The 23,271-nt window shown below is 51.4% G+C and overlaps 1 protein-coding gene across 9 annotated transcripts in view; it reads left to right on the forward strand.

Moving 5' to 3' along the window:
- The window catches only part of IFT122 (intraflagellar transport 122), a 72,949-nt gene extending 56,184 nt beyond the window's left edge, over positions 1–16,765 (forward strand). For 6 of the 9 annotated variants that reach the window (XM_003982509.5, XM_003982510.5, XM_045051978.1 and 3 more), the window contains 11 exons: positions 696–867; positions 3,002–3,104; positions 5,009–5,149; positions 6,295–6,389; positions 9,610–9,710; positions 11,750–11,915; positions 12,905–13,016; positions 13,677–13,802; positions 15,475–15,554; positions 15,890–16,054; positions 16,453–16,765. In XM_003982509.5, coding sequence (XP_003982558.1) covers positions 696–867; positions 3,002–3,104; positions 5,009–5,149; positions 6,295–6,389; positions 9,610–9,710; positions 11,750–11,915; positions 12,905–13,016; positions 13,677–13,802; positions 15,475–15,554; positions 15,890–16,054; positions 16,453–16,542 — 1,351 coding nt within the window. In that variant the 3' untranslated portion in view covers positions 16,543–16,765. The other 3 variants (XM_019825107.3, XM_023250039.2, XM_023250040.2) reach the window with 3 other exon arrangements.
- The last annotated feature ends 6,506 nt before the right edge of the window (positions 16,766–23,271 follow it).

The following is a 23,271-nucleotide window of genomic DNA, read 5'->3' on the forward strand; positions in this document are numbered from 1 at the left end:
GAAGAAGTGGTGGCCAGTGATCCCTGTGTCCCCTCACCTGTGGTCAGCACCTTGGCCAGCAAGAGAGGCACAGCCAAGATTTCCTGGGGGCCTTTCTTCCAGAGCCCCACACATGCCTCTTCCTTTGAGGTTCTATCAGCTGAAGAATTCTCATGCCTCTGCCTCTACTTTCCTAGGAGAATTCCTGAAAAGGTGGTAGAAAGAACATTCTCCCACTTCATGGCTTCAGAGTCTTGAGCACCCTGCTTCATCTTCCACATAGCTTTTAATCTCATCTGTAAAATGAGAATTATAGTACCACTTCTTAGGGCGGTGAAGATTCAATGAGATCACACATGGGAAAGCTCATGGCACTATGCCTGGTACCAGTAGGTGATTAGTAGATGTTTGTTTCTATCCCCAGATCCTGCTGTATAGATAGTGACTCTGTGAAAGGCACACAAGGTTGGGGAGAATGGTGTCCTTTAGCAGGTGACTTCTCCCAGTCACTGGGCAACGTTTCTGGATTATGTATTCACTCATTTAATAACCACCCATCAGACACCAGGGGCCATGGCACCATATTGATCACTGGGGACATCAACATGAGTCGACATGCAGCTCACCCTCAAGAAGACCCAAAAGCTAATGCTGCTTCCTTCGATCAGGCTCCTTTTACAGGAGTCCATCTTCTCCCTGTGCTTTCATCTCTCCAGGTTAATCGACATTGCCCGTAAACTGGACAAGGCTGAGCGGGAGCCCCTGCTGATGTGTGCTCATTACTTCAAGAAGCTGGATAACCCTGGCTATGCTGCTGAGACCTATCTGAAGATTGGCGACCTGAAGTCCTTGGTTCAGCTGCACGTGGAGACCCAGCGCTGGGACGAGGTGAGGGTGGAGCCTGCGTAATGGGTCAGGGGCCCCCACCTGACCATAGTCAGTTTTTTGGGGTTTGTTTGGGGAGCAGCTGCCCCTCATCATGGGAATGAACATTGGCCTGGCAATCAGGAGACTAAGCCTTGAATTTTCTGAGCCAGAATGTCTTAGAGGCCCTTTCAGTATGAGCTTTCCATTTATTTGCTCATTCAATCATTCATTCAGAAAATCTTTTTATTTTTTATTTTTTAATGTTTATTTTTGAGAGAGAGAGAGAGAGAGAGAGAGAGCTTGAGCAAGGGAGGGGCAGAGAGAAAGGGAGACTCAGAATCTGAAGCAGGCTCCAGGCTCTGAGCTGTCAGCATAGAGCCCGATGTGGAACTTGAACCCATGAAGCTTGAGATCATGATCTGAGCCAAAGTCGGAAGCTTAAGTGACTGAGCCACCCGGACGCCCCATTCAGAAAATCTTTATGCATTGCTGGCTTTGTGCCAGCCCTGTAGTACACACTGTGGACGTGAGAGTTAACAGCCCTCACTGTCTGCTGTTGGTCTGAACTGCTTTTGACCAACGCCACATACTGATGGATCTCTGACACATGTGTAACATTCAAAACCTGCTGGGTGCCTTTTGACAGAAAATGCCACCCATACTCTCCATGTGCAAGCTGCCAGAGCTTTTTCATGGGCAGCTCCTTCTCCTCCGCTCTTTCCTAACCTGGACATCTCTGGCATGAGGGGTGGGTGTGAAGAATTAGCCGGGCCAGTAGGAAAGATGGCTAGGGCCGGGCTGGCAGTAGCAGCTGATGTGCTGCCCGCTCTGTGGCTTGACTCCCACCCTCTAGCTCACTGGCTACCTGTGCCCTGGATTGAAATTCATTCCCAAGAGGATCAGAGGCTGCACCTATGGTCCTGGCTCTACCCCACCCACCCATGCACCCACCCACTGAGGTCTAGTTTACAGAGCCATAGCAAGACCTTTTCTGAGTAAAGTTATCTGACTCTCATCTGCCTTATGAATGGCTCCATTTGTTGAGGTGACAAGGTTACTGATGAGAAGAGGTGGGGCCAAGGACAGGCAACAATGGCTTCTCAAGATAAATTTATTAGGAGATTTCTTTAGCAATATATTACAGCATTTTAGAACCATTAAGTCCTGGGGCACCGGGCTGGTTTGGTCCACAGAGCTTGTTACTACTGATCTTGGGGTTGTGAGTTTGAGCCCCATGTAGGGTTCAGAGATTACTTAGAAAAAAAATTAATAGGGGCACCATTCGGTTAAGTGTCCGACTCTTGATCTCAGCTCAGGTCTTAACCTTTGGGTCATGCATTCAAGCCCTGCGTTGGGCTCTGCGCTGGGTCTGAAGCCTACATAGATAGATAGATAGATAGATAGATAGATAGATAGATAGATAGACAGAATCATGAAAGAGAGAGAGAGAGAGAGAGAGAGAGAGAGGGAGGGAGAGAGAGAGAGAGAGAGAAAAGAAAGAAAGAAAGAAAGAGAAAAAGAAAGAAAGAAAGAAAGAAAGAAAGAAAGAAAGAAAGAAAGAAAGAAAGAAAGAAAGAAAGAAAGGAAAGAAAGAAAAAACGAATGAACCACTCAGTCCTAACTGTGCATCAGGCAAACTTTCTCCCTGTTGCCACATACTGTCCCCCATGACTCATTTCTAGTTCTCCTGGCCTGACAGGTGGTTCTGGGGCTTAGATAAAGCAGTCACTGGGTCCTATACAGCACCAAGTCCACAGTCATCTTTGACAGCTAATAAGCAGTGATGATGATAATGTCAATTCTGTTTCCTTAGGTGTCGCCTGCAATTAAAAGAAATCTGTTTGCAGCCCTACAGGAGCCCACGCAAATCCTTAAAATAAAATGTTTCCGATTCTGTGCCGCTTCTGTGGTCCAGAAACAGACTGTGTTGTTATTGAATCCAGTCGCTTGCATATTGCTGTTAATTGCCTTTTGTTTTCAAAGAGCTGATTTGTTTTTGCGTTTCTGGGGGTGGTGGTAGGGGGAGGCACTCTCCCCCTCTGAGTTGTCAGGCTGGCAAAATATGACACATTCCTAATGGATTCAGCCAAGTGCCATGTTTTCATGGGGGCTGTCGGGGCTGCTTTATTAAGAATGCATTTGCTCCTTCCTCCAGGCCTTTGCTTTGGGCGAGAAGCATCCTGAGTTCAAGGATGACATCTATGTGCCCTACGCTCAGTGGCTAGCAGAGAACGATCGTTTTGAGGAATCCCAGAAAGGTAGGCCACACAGACTGCCACCTTGCAGAAGGGGCAGGAGACGGCACTGCCAAGGCGTACATTTCAGGAAGGCTACCAAGCCCCTCCCATTGTGGGCTTGATGATGGATGACTTCATCCTGGGGATACGACATGTTTCATGGTGAAAGACTGGGGAGCAGTGGAAAGAACATGGGCTTTGGAGTTGGACACACCTGGGTCCATCACTCACTTGCTTCTGGACGTTAGACAGGTCCTGTCTCTTCTCTGAGCAAAGCACTGTGCATTCAAATATAGCTTCCCACTCAATCCTCACGACAGCCCTATAATGTAGCTACTGTTTCCTAGATGAGAAAACAGGTTGGAAGAGGTAAAGGGATTTGCCTGAAGTCCCACAGCAAGGAAGTGGCAGAGAGGGAATTTGAGCCAGGCTGGTGTGGGGACAAAATGTGAGGACTCCCACAGAGTGTCTGGCATGGTCTCACCTGCCACTTTCCTCTACCGCAAATAGGAATTTGGGTTCTGTTTCTGGCTCAGATAAATGGGGTGACCTCTGCTCTTTGGCATTTCCATTGGTAAAGTAGACTGTACTCCAGGTATGGCAGTATCTGAGATAGGAGTGAAAGGAAGCACAGAGCTTTAATTGGTGGTAATAATTTTAAAATGTGACTTCCTTCTCTGCGTCAGGCACTGGTTAGGCGCTTAACTATATAACCCTGAACCTTGCCAGCAGCCCTGCAGAGACACCAAGGCTAACTGTGCCCTGCAAAGTCAGAAAGCCATGGTTGGACCAGGATCTGGCTGGCTGGGAACCTGATTCTTGTGACTAGGTCTTGCTGCCTACTTAAGAAGTCTTCTTATTGAAGCTGGGTGTGTCGTATTCCATAGCATCTCATTTACACTTCTATATGGTAACAGTTGCCACCTCCGGACACATTGCGGAACAAATGTGTCCCTGTTGGAGCTCCTCAGCTAAAAGCCCCCATTGAAAGACAGCATGTTCTCTTCTGCTTTAGCATTTCCAGAGCACCCAGTTGCTGAAGTATGTGCATGTTTGGGCAAAACACATCAACCTATCCATCTGTCTGTGTCTGCCCTTCCAAGAATCCATCGCCATAGTAACTTGGTACTCAGACAAGAGATTGTAGATGAGACTGGAACAAAGGCCAGACCTTTTCCTTCTCTAAAGCAGAGGATTTGGATCATCTGAGTCTCCATATGTGGGCAAGTGTCATAGCTACAAGTGCTTCCCTGGCAGCTCCCAATATCCTGAGGGTCTGTCTACATAGTCAAGATTCAGGAAGTTTCTGTTAAATGGATATAGGAACTATTGAGAGATTTTTTTGCATGTTTTCACAAATGTTTGATTGCTACAACTGAGCCATATTTTTCAAGGTTGTCGTTAAAAAGCACACAGTTGAAGACTGAGGACGTGAGTTGAGCTAGGTTCTGTGACCTTGGGTGTGCCACTTTACCTCCACCTTAGTAAGTCTGTTGTGATCCTCCATCAAGGAATCAGCAACACTCTGTAAACTACCAAACCTGTTAAAGTGTCAGGTGCTATGAGTGTCACCCCAGATGTCACAAAACTTTGTCCTGGAATGGATTGAGGGTAAAACCTCACTGGTGATGGGCAACAGTGCCATCCTCAGACTTTGCCCTGCAGTTTGCCCCCTAGGATTTTTCTCTTCTGCCATGCCTTTCCAAAGTCAGCTGCCTTTTCCCTGCCAAAAAGGAATATATCTCACTGTACTTTTTTTCAGGATGTAGCTTTGGCTATTTATAGCCTTCGGCCTGAGAGGCGCATCCCAGCAACGAAGTGCTGCAGATGCTCCCAATGAATGTCCTACTTCTACAGCAGCCCCTTGCAAGCCCTGCAGAATTCCATCCCACTCCTCAAACTGTGTGGTTTTTTTGCCCCTCTAGCATTCCACAAGGCCGGGCGGCAGCAGGAAGCAGTCAAGGTGCTGGAGCAGCTCACACACAATGCTGTGGTGGAGAACAGATTTAATGACGCTGCCTATTATTACTGGATGCTGTCCATGCAGTGCCTTGATATAGCTCAAGGTAAGTAAACATCGGCCAGGCCGCTTGTTTTCCTCAGCCCTGCTCTGGCACCAAGATAAACATCGAAAGAGCTGGGACGTTTTAATTAAAGCCCTGGGCTTGTTTATTGGGTGTATTGTCCGTAACCCTGTCTTGCAGCAGCATAATCTGGTGTGTCATCTTTTTCCAGTTTGCCCATAAATTTAATGATGGTATGAGGGCCATCCTGGGGTTATGGTTGGGAGGTCCTGCCCTGTGTTGCTGATTCAGAATATATCTCTCCCCTGCTACCTGGGAGCCTATAACTGGACCCAGGTGAGCACTGGTTTAAAAAAAACTTAATTAAATAGAAAGATGAAGAAGAGATCACTTTACAGTAATACACTCCAGATTCTCACTCATCCCAGGCAGAAAAATAGTTTCAATGTTGCTTTCTTGAGATTTCCCATGATGCACCGAGGGAGTTCTGGAAGCAGAGGGGACTGGGAGATGTTTTTCACTGGACTAAGGCCAGCATGCTGGAATGGGGAAAACACTGGAATTGAGGCAGTTAGGTGACTTTTAACAAGTCACAAATTCTTCCTAAGCTCTATATCCCCATCTGTGGTGTGGGGATAATCTTATCCTGCTGCCTTCGTAAGGCTGCTATGAGCCTACCGAAGTTGTGGTTCTAGTTTGGAAACTGTCAGGCCCAGGTGTAAGGTGGCATGTTTCTGTCCGGCCAGTGGTCTGTGCCTTGGATGAGGCATGGCACAGAGGGAAGAGGCTTGAGGTGAGATGAGTAAAGCCGACGTCTGCCCACCCTCCATGCCAGACTCCTCTGGTGTGTCCGGGTGCCAGTAATCACCTGCTTCTTGCTGCAGCTGGCACTTCCCCGGTGGAAGGACCCAGTAGGCTGCAGTGTGGGATCCAGGAGGACTTTCGAAAAATGTCCTCAGACTTTTCCTGGCTACATACTCTGCCCAGCTGAGACTTTTCCTGTCTTGAGATGGTCCCAGCTCCTAAGCAGCACCTTTCCCATCACTGCACTTCCTTGTCACTCTCCCTGGCACAAGCCTGATGTCGGGGGAGAGCTGACACTGGCAATGCTGCCACTGCCTCGCCTTGTAGACACGGCTTGACACATTTTCCCCTCTTGCCCTACCCCCTCCTGCTCCACACCTCAGACCCTGCCCAGAAGGATGTGATGCTCGACAAGTTCCACCACTTCCAGCATTTGGCCGAGCTGTACCACGGCTACCATGCCATTCATCAGTATACGGTAAGGTGGCTAGGAGATGGGGCCTGGTGAGGGTGCTGCCTACTAAGCTAGGGACCCAGGCATGGCTTACAGAGCAGCAGACCTCTGGATGGAAAGTAAACCGACTGGGCAGGATGTCCTGCTGAGAAATTCTGATCTTCTGGGAGACAGAGTTTGGGACTTTGATTTTCCTCAGTTAGCCACTTTTTGACCTGTATCAAGCTGTGGGCTTCTGAATTAATGAGCCAGGGCTAGCATGGGGCTTGCTAGTTGCCAGCTTTAGGTTTGTAAAACTCAGGCAGACTCTGGGTTAGCCAGACAAAGGGCTATCTCTAAAATGATCAGGGGTGGATGTTCTACTCTAGATGGGTGAAGGCCCAGCTCTAACCAAAGGCCCCAAGGTCTCTCCTAGGCCCTGCCACTCAATTGCTATGTGACCTTGAACAATTTGACCTTGAGCAATTTATTTTCTCTCTCTGGCTGTCAGTTTCCTTCTCTATAAAACGAGGGCTGGCTTGACCTCCAGAGACCCAAATGGTTCTTTTTAGTCACTCCCTGATTCTTTTGATTAAGCATTTTAAATCTGTCTCCTGACAATGGGGAACAGGTGATAGGTTGTTATCAGTTCCCTCATTTTGTGTATCCTCAATCTCTCAGCAAATGTTGATTAAGCTCCTACAATGTGAGCTTATCCTGTGCTGATAAACTAAGAGGATAATTCCAATAACCCACCTTTATTGAGTACTTACTACTTAGCAAGCAATGTGCCAAAGACTTTATTGTATCGATGTATTTAATCCTTTCAATCATGCTGCGAGATAAGTAAGTATTGTCATCCCCATTTTACAGATGAGGAGACTGAGATGCTGAACACAGAGATCCCACAGTTAGTACGTGAGAGCCAGGATGCAAGCCCAGACGGGCTGGCTCCGGAGCCTGTGCTCTTAGCTTCTGCTCCTCCACCCCCTCTAACTTGGAGAAGGCCAACAACCGGCCTCACACCCCAGCTCCATTGTGTGACCTTGGGCAGGTTGTTTACTTTCCTCTGTGCTTCAGCTTCCTTCTCTGTAAAATGGAGATGATAATAGTACCTACTTGATGGTCTTGTGAGGATTAAATGAGTTAATATTGGAAAAGCACTTGGAAGAGAGCCTGGCACAGAGTGACCCTAGATGAGTGTCAGCTATTCCTCCTGCCCTGTGTGGAGGCTTCTAGCCAGTTTTCCGTGGGCCTTCTCCCCTGCAGGCTAAGCATTTCACAGTTCTTTGCCCATATTCAAAGGCCCTACCTTTTACACCGGGTCTTTTCCCCACATTTGTGCTGGGCACTCGGCACATTCTTTGTCTCTGAGGAAAGTCTGGCAAGAGAGACTCCTCTATTAGGCAGAGACAGCTGTCAGTCCTTCATCTCATCTCTTCCCCACACCAAGGTCAGTGGTTTCAAGGGACCTCATCTTCCCTTACAGTCTTTTCAAGGCCCCTCATTTCTATTAGGTGCTCATGTGGAAAGAAGCCACCCTAAAAAAGCCATCCTAAACTCAACTCAGCTTGAAAGTCAGGACCCCAGCTCAGTGTTGGTTTGCCTGAGCCACTCTGGAGCTCAGCTCTTTGTCTCATTTCTGTAATAACTGAGCTCTTCTCCAGGACCTACATGCAGCTGTGAGCTTGTGGCATCTTCGCACCAGCTGGGGCGTTTCATCCTAGCTGAGGCTTCTTATTGGGCCATTTCTTTATTCAACAAATCCCTCCTGTGTGACAGGCCCTGTGCTGAGGCCTTGGGACACAGTGGTGAATAAGACCTCCCTGCCCATGAGGAACTCACAGTCTGTGAACAAGCAGTTGTAGTCCAGTTCCTTCAAGAGAAAAGCTTAGAAGACCAGGAGGACTTCCTGGAGGAAGTGATCCTAAGCAAAGAGGAGGGAGATTAGTAAGAATGGGGCAAGGGAAGAGGAGGGGAAGAAATGGCATTCCTGGCAGAGGTCACAGCATGTGCAAAGGCCTGGAGGTGGGTGGTATTTTAGGGTCTGGCATCAAAGCCCAGCAGAGCAGCTCTGAGTCAGATCAGACTGGAAAGGGGAACATCAGACCTTTCCTGATATGATGGCTTCTTTCCCAGAGGAGAAGTGCTAATCTTGAGGACCCTCCCCCCATTCTGTTCTTTCTGGGACATTTCTTAGCTGCCACACCTAGTGCGATGTAACCAGAGGCAGGCTTCTCCCTGGCTCTTACCCAGAAAAGGATGCAGTCTCAGGTTTTCTTGGGTTCTTGGAACTAACAGAGGCTGTAGAAATTTAAATGAGAGCTAACGAGACAATGTTGGGCTCCAAAACCAAGAAGTAGTATAAAGTAAGTCCTCACAAATGTAGACCAATTAGGGTCTAAGTCCTGCTGGCTCCCTGATGAGTACAGCCTAGCAAGACCCTTCAGGAAATGTCAGTTTATTACCATTGAAGTGCTTGAGGGGGAGCTGGCCTGCTTTCATCTTGTCATCTTCAGTAGTCTCAGTTTGCACACACTGTGCCAGATTCCTTCAAAATGGTATTCTTAACCTTTTATGGACCCCTCCCTGATAGAAAATTCCCTGTGCTCTACCATGCTGAGCTTCTGGCAGCCTCTAGGTACAGAAGACCTATTCATGTGTGTTAGTGCCTGGTCTCTTAGGGCCTGTGCCAGGTGCTGGGGGCACGGGGCTGAGCCCTTGAGGAGCTCCACTACATGTACATGTTTGGTGGGCATCAGGCGGCTAGGCTGCTTCTGGAGAGCCGAGAAGAGGCGTATGATTTCATGCTCTAAAGAGTTAACTGCGTCCACTTAAAGACATGCTTATGTCAGGTCATGTCCTAAATTGCATAAAAGAAAGGTCTTCTCTCTCGAGCTAATTGGAGACAACTTGAGCTCGAGGAAGTGGAATTATTATCAACACCAGGGGCAGTGCAGCTTGGAAGAGAGGCATTCTTGGGCTTTGGAATCAGACCTGGGTTTGAATCCCAGCTCTGCTCTTTTCCAGTCTTTTCTAGCTGGATAACTCGGGCAAGTCGTCTCTCTCTGGGCCTCAGTTTTTTCATCAGTACAGTGGCAATGACAGTGTATCCTCACAGGATTATGTTGAAGACCACATGAGACGGCGGCTGGAAAGCACACAGTAGATGCTCATTAAGGGAGATTGCTCTTCTACTGAAGTAACTCAGAATCATTGGTGTCTGCCTTAGGAATTCAATCCCTATTTTCTTTTCTCTCTGCAGGAGGAGCCTTTCAGTTCCCATCTTCCTGAAACCCTCTTCAACATCTCCAGATTCCTACTGCACAGTCTGACCAAAGACCCCCCCTTGGGTATCTCTAAGGTGTATCCTTTCTCTCACCCCCACCCTCAGTCCCACCCCTCTTGTCTAATGGCCCCTGCGAGGTTCTTTCCAGAGCACTTTACTGGCAGAACCTTCCCTTTCTCCTGTAGCCCTCAGGGAAGAGAGAAAGAGTTTGTCCTGCTGCTGCTGTTTTGCCGTAGAAGCAGCTCAGCCAAGGGAGGCCAAGGGGCCAGTGCCAAGAGAAGATTTGTTTTTCAGGGCTCTCTGGGCTTGGCCCAGCAGTGGGTCTCTAACCAATCCACTACCCAAGCCCTCCCAGAACCCATAAATGAGAGAGTAACTGAAATATAAGAAACACTTGGACTCTTGGGCATTTCCCCGGGTAGAAGGGTGATGGGTGTTTGTTCAGCCCAGTGGATGGAGCACCTGCTGTGCCCCAGACACTGGGCCAGGCAATAGGTGATGAAGTTGCCATCTAGTAGAGGAAGTAACAAGTGAACTGGGCTTAGTTCAGTGGGATGTGTGCCGTGCCCAAGGGTGGAATGCAGCTAAGTCTGGGGTCATGGTCAGGCAAGGCTGTCTGGAGTTGCTGACATCCATCCCATAAGCTCCCAGGGAAGACAGTAGAGTAGATGTTCCAGGAGAGTACCCAGCACATGGAAAGGCACAGAGGTGAAGTGAGCATGGTGTATGGGAGCAGCTGAAGAGGGGAGTGGGAGCCAAGCTGGGGATGCAGTGGCCTGAGGGCCTCCCTGTGAGTTGGCCTCACCTTCCCCAAACCTGTGAGGGCCATTGAGAGGCTGTAAGCAGAAAAGGGGATTGAGGACGCATGCTGCCAGAAACGACCAGGATACAACCAAAATCTTTAAAGTCCTTATAGTCATAAAAGTCACAAAAGGACATTCTCCTTGTCCTCTTCTAAAGCTTATATTCTCTCAGTCCCTTTCCAGCCCCAACCTTGCCACCTTTCTGTGAGGAAAAGGCCTTCCCAGAAGAGAGCTCAGAGGTATTAATCGGTTAGAACTAGCTTCTCTAAAGGGTTCCAGGCCCATCATTTACATTTCAGGGGAAACTCCCCCAAATCAAGCTGTGCCTTCATTGACTAAGACCTTTGCAGAGGAGTGGTCAGGACCACACCTGCCAGAGCCTCAGCACATGTGCCCAACCTTTCCAACAAGTTCTATATAAGTCAGCAGAGTTTGATTGAACCTCTGCCCTAAGCTTCACCCTATACTGTCCACTGGGGACCTAGAAATGGCTCCTGACATGGTCCCTGACTGGAAGGGGTGACAGTAGAGACACAGGCAAGGAAACTTACCACCATGTAACTGCTAGGGTGGAAGGTGCCACACTGGGGGTGTGGGGAAGCAGGAGCATCAGGGGGAAGAAGAGTGCCAAGGAGGCATGGTACTTGAGGCTTGCCAGGGAGAAGTGGGGAAGGGGATTCACCAGTGGGGCAGGGGAGGAAGGGCAGGCCTGGCCTGGGCACATTTAGCATTTAAGGTGACCTGGGATCAAGCGTAAAGGCCTATCAGCCTCAGATTGAGGAGCCCAGAGGAGAGCCTCAGAGAGCCGGGGAGGCTGTCCCTCAGAAATCGCTGTGGCTCCTGGTGGAAGTGCAGGCAGAGAGAAGTACTTTGCACCCAGTGACCTCTGTGAGCTGGACCTAAGTGAGCTCCCCAGGCAGTCTGGGACCTGTCTCCTCCTGGCGAGGCTGGAGCAGGATGGCACTTGGTGCTGGGCATTGTAGGACCTGGCTGGCAGGCTGGGCGAGGTGGGGAGAGACATTTTGGCCTAGTCAGGGTACAAGATGAGCCATCAGCAGGCCCAGAGAACCTAAGCAAGGTTAAAATATTAATGGAAACTGCACTGTCTTTATCTCTGGAAAAATCCCTGTGCTTTGATATCCGAGAAGTACACTTACATCCCACAAATGAGAAAAGCACTTCTCAGGCTCCTGCCCATGCCGTCCTGGCACTAGCACAAGCTGTGTTCCAGCACGGGGCTCACTTTGAGGATAGGCAGTGCCAGCTCTCAGGCCCAGTGTGGCCTCTGCTGTCCTTAACCCTGTCATTGGCAGAAAAACACTCTTCACTCTGGCTAAGCAAAGCAAGGCCCTGGGTGCCTACAAGCTGGCCCGACATGCCTATGACAAGCTGCAAGGCCTGCATATTCCTGCCAGGTTCCAGAAATCCATCGAGCTGGGCAGCCTGACCATCCGCTCCAAGCCCTTCCATGACAGTGAGGTGAGGGCACAGCTCCCTCAAGCAGGAGGCTTCTCCTCCTCTTCTTGAACATCTCCTGATGCCTTCTTTCCTGGCCTGGGTTCTGTTTGAAAGATGGCTACCATGCTCTCAGGGCTCTGTGAGCCTCCTCCCCTTCCTAAGCCTTGGTTTGCTAACTCTTGCTTTTCCCTCTCTGCCTCCTCTGTCCTCTACTCAGCCTCCTGTGCTCCAGCCACAGACCCTGGTGTGGGCCCCATAGTCCTACCCTCCCTTGCTGCCCAGCTCTCCTCTGAGGCTCTGAGTTGGCTGCAGCCCAGCCCACACTGCTCTGCCTTTAACCTCCTTCTGCTCTTCTGTGCCCAAGTGGCTCTGCCTTCGCCTCATCCTAGGATCCCCTGCCCTAGTCCACCTTCCTTCTGGAACCAGGTTATCACTGTCCCATGTATCTGCAGTGCAGCTGTGCTCCAGCCCTCTTCTTCCAACCTGACAACCTATTGTCTCTTTCACAATCTCCTCCTTTAAACTCAGAGCAGAGACTTGGCATCAGACAGACCGTGGTTCAGATCCCAACTCCACCATTTCCTAGCTATGTCTGTATTTCTCTGAACCTTGGTTTCCCCCTCTATCAAATGGGGACATACATAATAGCTTTCCCACAGGACAGATGAGCCTGCCCAGATAATGTGCTTAGCACGGTACCTGATGCATGGTAAGTGGCCAGTAAATGACAGCCGTGGTGTTGTCATTCCTTCTGGAGAAATGTGCTGCTGAGCCCTGCCTGTGAAGGAGTGTCCAGAGCAGTGGGGCCCAAGTGATGGGGCCTCAGATGCCTCTGTAGGCCCTTATCCTGAGTCACCACAGCACAGAGCCCTGAACCAGTGCCCCCTCCCTGCCCACACAGATGGCCTTTCTTCTTGGCAGCCAGGCCCCAGGGGGCTGAAATCAGAGTGGGGAGCATTTCTTCCCTCCCGGTTGGTCCTTGGACAGTTGTGGCTCTTGTGCTTTTGTAGGAGCTGGTGCCCTTGTGCTACCGCTGCTCCACCAACAACCCATTGCTGAACAACCTGGGCAACGTTTGCATCAATTGCCGCCAGCCCTTCGTCTTCTCCGCCTCTTCCTATGGTAAGTCTGGCATGTGCAGATGGAGCAGCCAGTGGATGGCTGAGCCCTCTCCACTACTTATTGGCCACATGTGTCCTCATTTGTAAATTGGGGACAGTGTGACAACCCACCCCACCAGATGCACAGTCACTAAGGGTTCCCAGAAATAGGACCCCCTGCTGCCCAGACTTGAAGCACCCACCCCTCAGAACCTGGTGTGGGGTTTTGCATAATATAAATGCCCAGGTGCCACTGGTCGGGCATTTGGTCTGGGAGGCTAAGATGGGCTCTTAAGTGCCAGTTCCTTCTATGTTGACGAAGGATCAGAAGCCCCTTCCAAGTAGCTGGGCAGAGGCCGTTCCTCCTCCCTTGGAGAGGAGCCCATCCAGCTATTAGGGGGAAGAAGGAGGGGCTAAAGGCCACTGCTTCTCACCCATGCACATACACGCCACATGTGCACACACATGCATACGTGCCTGCTTCCTCCAGACATGCAGTGTTCAAAAGACGCGGCCCTGCTGTGTCTCCTTGCTTACAGAGAAGCCTGCTGCCAGGTGGGGAAGGAATTTTGATCCTCCCACCTCCCCTCATGCTGCCTGGTGAGAGCATCCCAGCCCCTAGCTCCCCCTGAGCCGGCCTTCCCACAGCCCTTCCCTGTGCCCTGTGCCCTGTGCCCTCTAGAGGTGCTGCACCTGGTTGAATTCTACCTGGAAGAGGGGATCACTGATGAAGAAGCTGTCTCCCTCATTGACCTGGAGGCACCAAGACACAAGCACGAGAACAAATGGCAAGAGATCACAAGCAGCAGTATCCTGGGTGCTGGGCTGGACCTTCTGTGTGTGCCAGCCGAACAAAAGGCCTGGGTGCAAGGCAGGAGGGCCTTGGGGAATGGCTGGGCCAGTGGGGGCAAGGGCATGGCAGACTACTGCTGAGTGATTGGAGAGGCCCAGATGGTGGCAGGGACAGGCTGGGAATGGGCAGAGAGCTGGCCAGGGTGCAGAGGTACAGGAGGGGACAGTGCATGCCTACAGACCCAGAAGAGGCATGGAAGGGGAGATGGTACCTTGGTCTTCACCTATGCCTCATTCCTGGGAGGGCCTCCCGCCTACCCTAGCTCCTAAAAGCCTACTGTCTATGCTTCTGGCCATGCAGAGCTGATGAGCAACCAACACAACATATGATGTCTATCAACTTTTGTAGTCAGGTTACTTTTATGTACAAGAGACAGACGCCACAAGTCAGGCTGAGCAAACAAAAGGGTGTAAAGAAGCCTAGTCTTAGATAGACACTCAACTGGATCCAGGTGCTCATTCGGCACCAGCGGGAGACTGTCTGTTGTCTTCTTGGCTCTGCTGTCCTCTGAGTGACTTCATTCTTTGATAGCACCCACCCTGTCCCACCAGCAATACCAACCCTGAATCCCATCAGTCTTACAATCCTGGGAAAGGGCTGACGGTCCTCCCAGCATGACAGCAAAAACCCCAGGGCACATCCTTGCTAGGATACCTTAGGCCAAAGGCCACACCTCAGCTTATCCCTCTAGCTAGGACCATGTTCATTGTCCCAGCTAGACACAGGAGGAGGGCTTCTACATGTGACTGTGCACAGTCATCACCTGTGGACCTTGGTAGCACACAGCAGCTGGTTCAGCACGTCTGAGCAGACTGAGAGCCTGAGTTTCTATAAGCTTCCAGGTGATGCCAGTGCCACTGGTCTGTGGGCCACCTCTTGAGAAGCAGAGCAGAAAGGAAAAACCAAGAAGTTGTTTGCTGAAAAAGGGGGACAGAAATCATGTCTGCATGCCAGCTCTCTGCACACCCAAGTCAGATGGTTTGGCCAACTTGTTACTGCCGGGGGGCCACATGTCATACCTAACTTGGCACCAGCAGCCTCCATTCCCCTGGGGCCTTCCTGTGGGAGCCCCACTCACCCTGGCCTCACATCAGCCTGGCAAAAGGGGGCAGATCCCTAGGCACCTTCAGCCTGGTCTGGCTAGCCTTAGGACTTGGAGCTCTCACCCCCTTCTACATGAAATAGGACCTGTAAGGCCTTCTCAAGTGCCTACAGACTACATGGTGATTGCTAAGTGTTTCTCCAGGAATTGCCAGGTTTTCTGGCCATGGTTTCCAGGTAGGCCCATTGTTTTTCCTCCCACCCGCGGTAGGCCTGCAGCCTCCACTTACTAGGTACTTCTGGTCAGCAGGCCTACGTGGGCCATGGCACGGTCTGTATGGGGCAGCAAAGAGCCCATCAGGGCCCCTTTCCTGCATGTGCACTGGGGCCCAGCCTCTGTGTGACAGGGGCTGTCTCCTCCCTGGCCTATGTTCCTTCCATTTCTCTATCTAGAAACCTATTCCACAGACGAGTCATAGGAAACACTCCAGGCCCACATAGAGTTCCCACGAATCTTGCGTTGGGTGGAGGGCAGGACCTGTTTCCCACTCAGCCTCAGGTTGCATCCTTGACCAGACCCCTCCAGATTCCCAGACTCTGAGGCTGGATGAGACCACGGACTCCATGAGAGATGATGACCCGTTCACAGCAAAGCTGAGCTTTGAGGTGAGGGCACCTCTCTGAGTGATGGGCTGTGGAGACACCTGAGACTTGTTGGGAGGGGTGACTCAGATCCCTTCTGCACACATTGCTTGGCATGAAGCAGACTTGTTCCCTGTTAAGGCCACTGGGGGAATTGAGGTGATGGGTTCCCCCTCACTAGAGATGGCTAGCAGGAGCTACCTGACCTGCCAGCGTTCTGTCAAGGTACCTAGCAGGGGAAGTTTCTGGGGTCCTCCCTGGTTGCCCCCAAAATTCTGGGATCGTGACCCATATAAACACGTCACCCTGGCTGAGTGAGAGCACCTGTGCCCCCTGCTTCCCACCTGCCCACCCTGCAGCAAGGTGGCTCAGAGTTTGTGCCCGTGGTGGTAAGCCGGTCAGTGCTCCGCTCCATGAGTCGTCGGGATGTCCTCATCAAGCGCTGGCCTCCACCCCTGCAGTGGCAGTACTTCCGCTCGCTCCTGCCTGACGCCTCCATCACCATGTGCCCCTCTTGCTTCCAGGTACTATGCCTACAACGCATATGTGCTTACCAGTTTCTTCTTTACACTGCTTTTCCATTTCACAAGTGTCCCCTTGGGGAAGTCCTGGGTGGCTCAGTTGGTTTGTGAGTTCAAGCCCGGTGTTGATCCCTGCTTGGGATTCTCTGTCTCCCTTTCTCTCTGCCCCTTCTCTGCTTACACTGTCTCTGTCTCTCTCAAAAACAAATAAATTTTAAAAAAGAGAGAAAAGGGGCCTCAGACCCCAGACCCTTTCCCCCTTTCTTCTAGTCCTCAGACAAAGGTGTTCTGGATCCTGTGTTTCTAGCCCTGACTCACTGCCAGGCCTCCTCCCCCTTGGAAGGGCAACCATCCCTGCCAGGCTCAGGGGTTGGCACTGGGTCATGACCGTTTCTTCTCAGATGTTCCATTCCGAGGACTACGAGCTGCTGGTGCTTCAACACACCTGCTGCCCCTACTGTCGGAGACGCATCGATGACCCCGGCCCGTGACTGGCCCCCTCAGGATCACCACTCCTACCAGGGCCACCTTGCACTTGGATGGGCTGTCACAGGAAGAGTTAAACTGTCAGAAAAAAAAAAAATCTGTTACTTTCAGAAAGGCTCTGAGTTGGTGGCAGCCTGCTGGAGTCCACAGATCTGTCAGACCATTAACATGTACACTTTGTGAACAGATTGCCTCAATAATTACAAATAAAAGGGCTACTTATTTTCATCAGTGTCTGCATTTTAGCAAATCTTCATATTGTCTGCAACTTAATTTCCTTATGCAAAAGTGCACCTGTTTCTAATTTGATCTGAGAGGAACATTACATTTGCCTGCTCTTAAAATTTAATCTAATCGAAATGGCAATATGGGAATAGGTAGGGGAACGAGTGTTTATTTATTTTGGTTTAGCGGGGCTCTGTCTTGACCAGAAAATAAGGTTCCTGGCTCCACAAAGACGATGGCAAAGAGGGCCTCTCCGCAGAGGTTCTGGAACCCACCCTCTGCTTCCTGCCTATGGCCAGGCCCCCCTTCTTTACTCCATTCATCCAGCCCCACAGAGGCCTCTACCCCACTGAGGCTTTCCCCTTCCTTCCAGCTCCTGAAGCAAGTGGGTCTGTTTGAGGTTCTGCTAAGGTTGCTGCCCCTGAGCATCAACAGTGTCTGATTTGGCAGCTTGAGAGCATGGGTGGGTAGCACTTTGGAAGCTGAGGAGGGAGAACTGACGTTTATTGGGGACCTTCTCTATGCCAGCCGAGTTTCATATGTTGTCTCAGTTCTCACACCAGCCTTGTGATGGAATCGTTATGATTTCCTTTCTATAGCCATGAGAGTCGGTGGAGGTGCTGGAGCCCAAGGGCTCATCCAGCCCTCGGTAGAAGCCCCTGATCTGCCCTTCCCTGAGTGCCCTGTTCCCTTTGCTTTCCACACTACCTGTCCCGGAGGTGGCAGTGATCCAGTGCTTTATGCAAAGTCCTGACAGCAGGGGAAGGAGAACTGGGCTGTCAGATAAGAAAACCACCCCTGTGATTGGATATTGATACTTTACAGCTCTTCTGTGAAGTGGGCAGAGCCGGACAAATGTCCCCATTGGAGGGATGAAGACTGAGGCCTGGAGACAGGAGTGGCTGCAGAGACCACCCAGTGGTGAGTGCTGAAGCTGGCCCCCTGCCCTCCCCCTTCCTCTCCTGCCTCCCTCTGTGTCTCTCTTTGGAGATGATGGAGGAAAATAAAGAAAGGGAGCCAGACAGTTGTGCCAACAGAACTCCTCCGTTGAGTGTCTAATTACTTACCATCATGCATGCTCTCTCTCTTGCTAAACATTTATTAATGTGTTAGGATTTCCATTAGCGCATTATTTGAACTAAAATCATTTGCATATGGCTGGGAAAAAGAGAGGAGAGAGAGAAAACAGCCCTAGCCACCCAACAGGCGTCAATCACAGTGACAGATCAGATGGTCGGTGGCTAGAGGCAGGGGGTGGGGGGCCCACCCTGAGACTCCAGCATGCATCTTCTCAGCCGAATAACACAAAAACCAGGGTGTGCCGTGCCAGGTTCTGCTGCCGCGGGGAAGCACAAGGAAGCTGTGGAGGTCTGAGACAGTAGCTTCCTTTAAATCAAATGCTTACTGGGTAGCAGACACATTGCTAAGCACTCTCCATGCGTCGTCTTCCTCAATCCTCAACAGCCTCCAAGAATGCCCATTAATGCAGATGATGAAACTGAGGTTCAGCAACATTCTCTCCTTTATTCAACAAATACTTACTTAGCCAAGATGCAATTCACACCCAGGCACAGCCTTTGCACCTAAGCATTATGTTCTGCATCTCTCCTGTCTCAGCCTAGACAAGGTCTTGACCAGGCCCATTCTTTCTCCAAGGCTCAGTTTCCCCATGTATGCAGAAGGGCCTCCTCCAGCTCTGACTTTGAGGTTGAGCCTCAAGTCTCCATCTGATGAGCCTGATGACCCTTCACATGCTACAACAAGGAAGGCACTGTAGGGATGTTGAGATGCCCATTTCACTAAAAGGCCACTGAGGCCCGGACAGAGGCACAGCTGCTGGAGGCTGCACAGCTTGGAAGTGGTTCAGGCTGTGACTTGATCTTCCAAGTCCCCAGTGCTACCCATGTTCCTAGAAGGAAGAAATAAGGAAAGGGGGGGTGGGTGGTTTGCACAGTCCAGAAAGAGCCCTGGACCAGGCCTTAGGTGGGCCTGGCTTTAGTCTGGCCTCAACCAGCTAGGTGTCCCCATCCATCCCAGTGAGGCTGCTGAAACCAGGAGCCCCTCGTGGCTCTTGCGCAGGTAGGCAGATGCCCTGTCTCCAAGGTTGATGCCTATGGCAGACACCAAGTGACCTTCCATTTGTGCTAGCCCCACCCTCAGGGTAGGTGGGAGCCTTAGCAAAGAGGCCTGCACTGGGCACGGCTCTCTCCCTGGGTCCAGCACTTATCCCAATATTCCACCCAGACTCCAGAACATCTTCCTAGAATGAGAACCTAATCATGCTTCTCCCCTGCTTATAACCCTCCCCATTGCTAGCCAGCCAGCACCTGGATTCCTAGGCCTGCCCTCCCCTGGCCGGCCATCCACCCCAGGCCCCAGGGCGTCCATACCAGCTGGCCCTTTTCTTGCTGTGCCTTGGTTCAGTTGTCCCCCATTCTAGGCTAGGGAGCCTCCCTCCTCCCTCCTGGTCTATACCTTGCTCCTCTGGGATCTCACAGCACTGGGGCTGGGAACAGAGCCCTACATCCCATGGTTATTTGTTTTTCCTTTGTCAGCTGGACCCTAAGCCTGGGACCTCCTTGAGGGCAGGGGCTATATATGATTCATCTCAGTGTCCCTAGCACCCAGCCCTGAGCGTGGCACCTAGAAAGTGTTTGGCTAATGTTGGGGTAGGAGGGAAGTGGGGGGAGGGAGGAGGGAGGAAGTGGGACTGGAGGAGAAGAGGAAGGAAGGGGGGGAGAGTGGGTCCATCTCCTTCCTTTCTTCCTTTTGAGATTCTCAGCTCAGTCTAAGGCCTCGCTCAGCCATGGTGATGCAGCTAGGTGGGGCTAAGCCAGGGAGAGGAGGCAGAGAGGAGGAGGAGAAAGAGAAGGAAAAGGGAAGAGGAAGCTGCTGAACCAGCAGCACCTCCATGCAGAGGCTTAAGGGCTATTTGTGTGCTACCTACTAAGCCCCTAATCCTCCACGGCCAAGTCAGAGCCCTGCACCTGGGCTCCCAGGGGGCCGGGCTCAGGGAAGCTTGGAGATAGGTGCTACCATCTTCAGAGACAACTAACCCCAGCCCTCCACCCCCATAGCTCTTCCCTAAGCCTGACTGAGGGGCCAGTGGCTCAGAAAGCCACCCACACTGGGGCTTGTCCCTTGGCATGCTCCCAGGCCCCTTCTGGACCAGCTGGCATAGAAGAAAGCTCAGGCTGGGGAGTTAGACAGCCAGTTCACCTCCGGCTCTGCTGAGGAATATTAACCCTCTGAGCCCATTTCCTCAGTGGTCAAAGGTTAGGGAGTGAGACCTCCTCATGGGGGGCCAGGAGTTGTTCATCCACTCGACAAATATTTATTGAGTCCTTGCTCCAAGCTGCCTGCTCAGATGCAGCAAAGTCCAGGCCAGCCCAGCCCTGCACTCTGGAGAGAGATGGGCAATGAATCAGTAAGGAGACAAGTAAGACCACTGCTGACAGTGATAGGTACCGAGTAGAAACGAATGTGATGTGGGAGGCAGAGGGGGAGGCCTGGTGTGTAGAGTCAGGGGCCTCTCCAAGGAGTGCTTTGTAAGCGGAGACCTGAATGAGACTCTAAGAGGCTAATACTGTCAGCAACAGTCATTGATCACTTACAGGCAACAGAGTAGGAAACTGAGGCACAGGGAAGGGAGGGGGCGGGGCTGTGCCCAGGCTGCATGGCCTTAGAGCCTCAGACCAGACGTAAGGGTAGGTGTAAAGGGGCTGTACCCAGCTAAGGGATACCATGGCTCCTAAATGATAAGGTGTGAAGATCTGTGACTGGACCCTGGTGGGAAAGGAGGTCACATCAAACCTGCAGATGGGTGTGGATCCCCCAAGGTTTCCTAGCTTCAGCAAACTGAGGCTGGAGAGGGGAAGTGGGACTTCTCAGGGTGACTCAGGGCCCCAGGCGAGAGTCCAGTGCCACCCCCTGCCTTCAGAGCCACCACTGCTGCCCCAGGCCTGTGTGACTCAGTCTTGTGGCTTTCCCACCAGCCCAGCACAACCCCTTTTTTTCTTTTTTTTTTTTCTTTTTTGGTCATTTATACCATGATGTAAACAACTAGCAGAACTTTCCTGAGAGCTATCTTTCATGTAGGGATGGAGGCATGGCCAGGCAGGTGATAGCCAAAGTTTGTTATGTGATCTGGGTCACTGACTCACTGACCACCCTGGACCTCAGTCTCCCCACCTGTGAAATGTAGCAGGGAGGGTCGGTGACTTCTGTTGACCTTTTTGCTCACTATGAGCCTGTTGCTCTGAACAAAGAGCGTTTTTTTTGTTGTTGTTTAAAAAAAGGATTCTTTGTCATGCCTCACAGAATATAATGCAATGTCACAGTGGTGATGCCTTTAATTCCTCCCTGGCCATAGCCCTGTGACAAGGGTCATTAAACTCTGAGACTTAGAGAGGGAAGCACTGATTGAAATAACCTAGATCTACCTATTCACTCGATCCACAAATGCTGAGCACCTACTATGTGCCAGGCCCTGAGGATACATCAGTGAACAAAACAGACAGAAATCCCAGCTCCTTCCAGTGTATGGGAAGTGATTTACATTTTGCAACGTCCTGAGAACCATGCTCAGCTTTGGGAACCCTGCTGAGAGCTGGGCAGACCACACACCCCCACCCCCCACCCCTGCCTGCTCACATGCCAGCCTGTGAGTTGGACAAAAAACATGTGAACAGAGCATAAATTAAAAGCTTCCAAGCTGTCACAGCGTTAGGAGGAGGTGAAGGCAAGGTGCTGAGGTCTATGGGTGAGGGCTCACCCCAGCCAGCTCTGGGCTGTGTGGGGGTCAGTCTTGACCCAGGGAGTCCGGTGCTCCTCCCTCCGTCTGGCTACCAGGGCCACGTCAGAATCAAACCCTCCACCTTGACCTCATTAACATTGGGCCTAATCACTGAACCAAGCACCTTAAACTGCGAAAGGTCACACCCCAGCAGCCCTGCCATGCCTTCCCTTGAGCTCATTCCACCAGTACACACTTCTGCAGCCCTCCATGTGCAAGCCCTGACCGCCCGCAACAGGCAGGGCTCTGGACTCTCAGGCAGGCTGAAGGGAGGGGGAGGGCTTTTCTGAAGAAACAGGTCTGGGGGTGTCAGGGGGGAAGAGACTGCACTGAAGAGAGTATAAGGGCTGGAAGTCTCAGAGATGGGGACACTTCCCTGGCCGACTCCTTCCATCGATCACGAAGTTCATGGTTCAGACTTCACCTTTCTGGACTGCTCCGAACGACAGTGTGTTGGGAGCGGGTCACGATCTGAACTTGTCCTATTTCATTTGTTTCAGTACTTATTTGTGAGCCCTGCTAGCCCCACACAATGGTACTTCCTGTGGGCATCGTCCTTCTCATGTTCATCAGAACTGAGCACTGTGTGTGGAGCACAGTAGGTGCTCCATACACATTTGTGGTTGGAGGCTGGTCATCAAGCACCGGTGTGCTGGGCACTGCCATGTGCCCCACTTCATTTCTCGGGGGGGCATCACTGTGCCCCTTTCACTGATGGGGGGAGCCTGTCAGTGCAGAGCCATTCGCCCCCAGAACCTGCTTTTGTGGAGTGACCTGCCACACAGCTTCCAAGGCCCACTGTCCCAGCCCAGCTGACACAGACGTCCCCAGATGTGCCCTGTGTGTTGCAGTGTCCAACCAGTTCTTTTTCTAGGCTCAGCCTCACCTTCACACTGGACCCAAGCCTGCCTTGCTCACGGCAGTGATCTGGTGCCTAGCATGTCACCTGGCACACAGCTGCCTCCTGGATGCAAGGCCTTGCTTCAGGAGCCTTAGAGCTCTGTCCCCTTTCTGCTCCAATCACCCCCTGCCTGGTCCCCTCCTCTATCCTCACTCCCTCCAATACATCTTTGGGGCATTTGAGCCACGTTTCTGCCCCTTATGATCTGCCCAAGCCACTGCCCAATGCTATTTGGATAAAACCAGGTTTCTCAGTTTGGTATCAAGACCCACCAGAGCTGGCTTCATAGCCCATGTGCGGCCTCACCCCCGACAGGCCTCAGGCCTCTGTCAGCCCTTGTCTTTAGTCTCCCCTGTCTTCCCCGCTTGGCAACCTAACAAAATACTCCCCTCCCTCAAAGACCCAAACTTCACTTCCTCGGACACCTCACCGTTATAAGCAGTCTCTCCTCCCTTGGCCTCATGGAAACCCCTCCCTGGACCTGGATCTGTTCAGGGTCTTCCTCAGCGCATAACCTCCTCCTCTCTGGATTTTTGTATCCCCAGTGGCCTGCACATGAATGTTTAATGAACGAGTGAGTGAGTGAATTCCAGTTCAAATACTTATTGAGCTCCGGGTCTATGCCAGGCTGTGGTCTGGCATGGAAAGTGCCAAAGATGGCAGGACGTGGCCCCTGCCCTCATGGAGCTCATGACTTGGTGAGATGGACTAGTATTAGGGACTGAGCCAGGAGGTGACAGGTGGGGAAGAAATAGGTAAGAGGCTGAGAGACTGAGAGGAGAACCAGAGAGCTCATGGTCCAGTGGGGAGGAA

Source organism: Felis catus, chromosome A2 (genome assembly GCF_018350175.1).
Source record: "Felis catus isolate Fca126 chromosome A2, F.catus_Fca126_mat1.0, whole genome shotgun sequence".
Lineage (NCBI taxonomy): Eukaryota > Metazoa > Chordata > Mammalia > Carnivora > Felidae > Felis > Felis catus.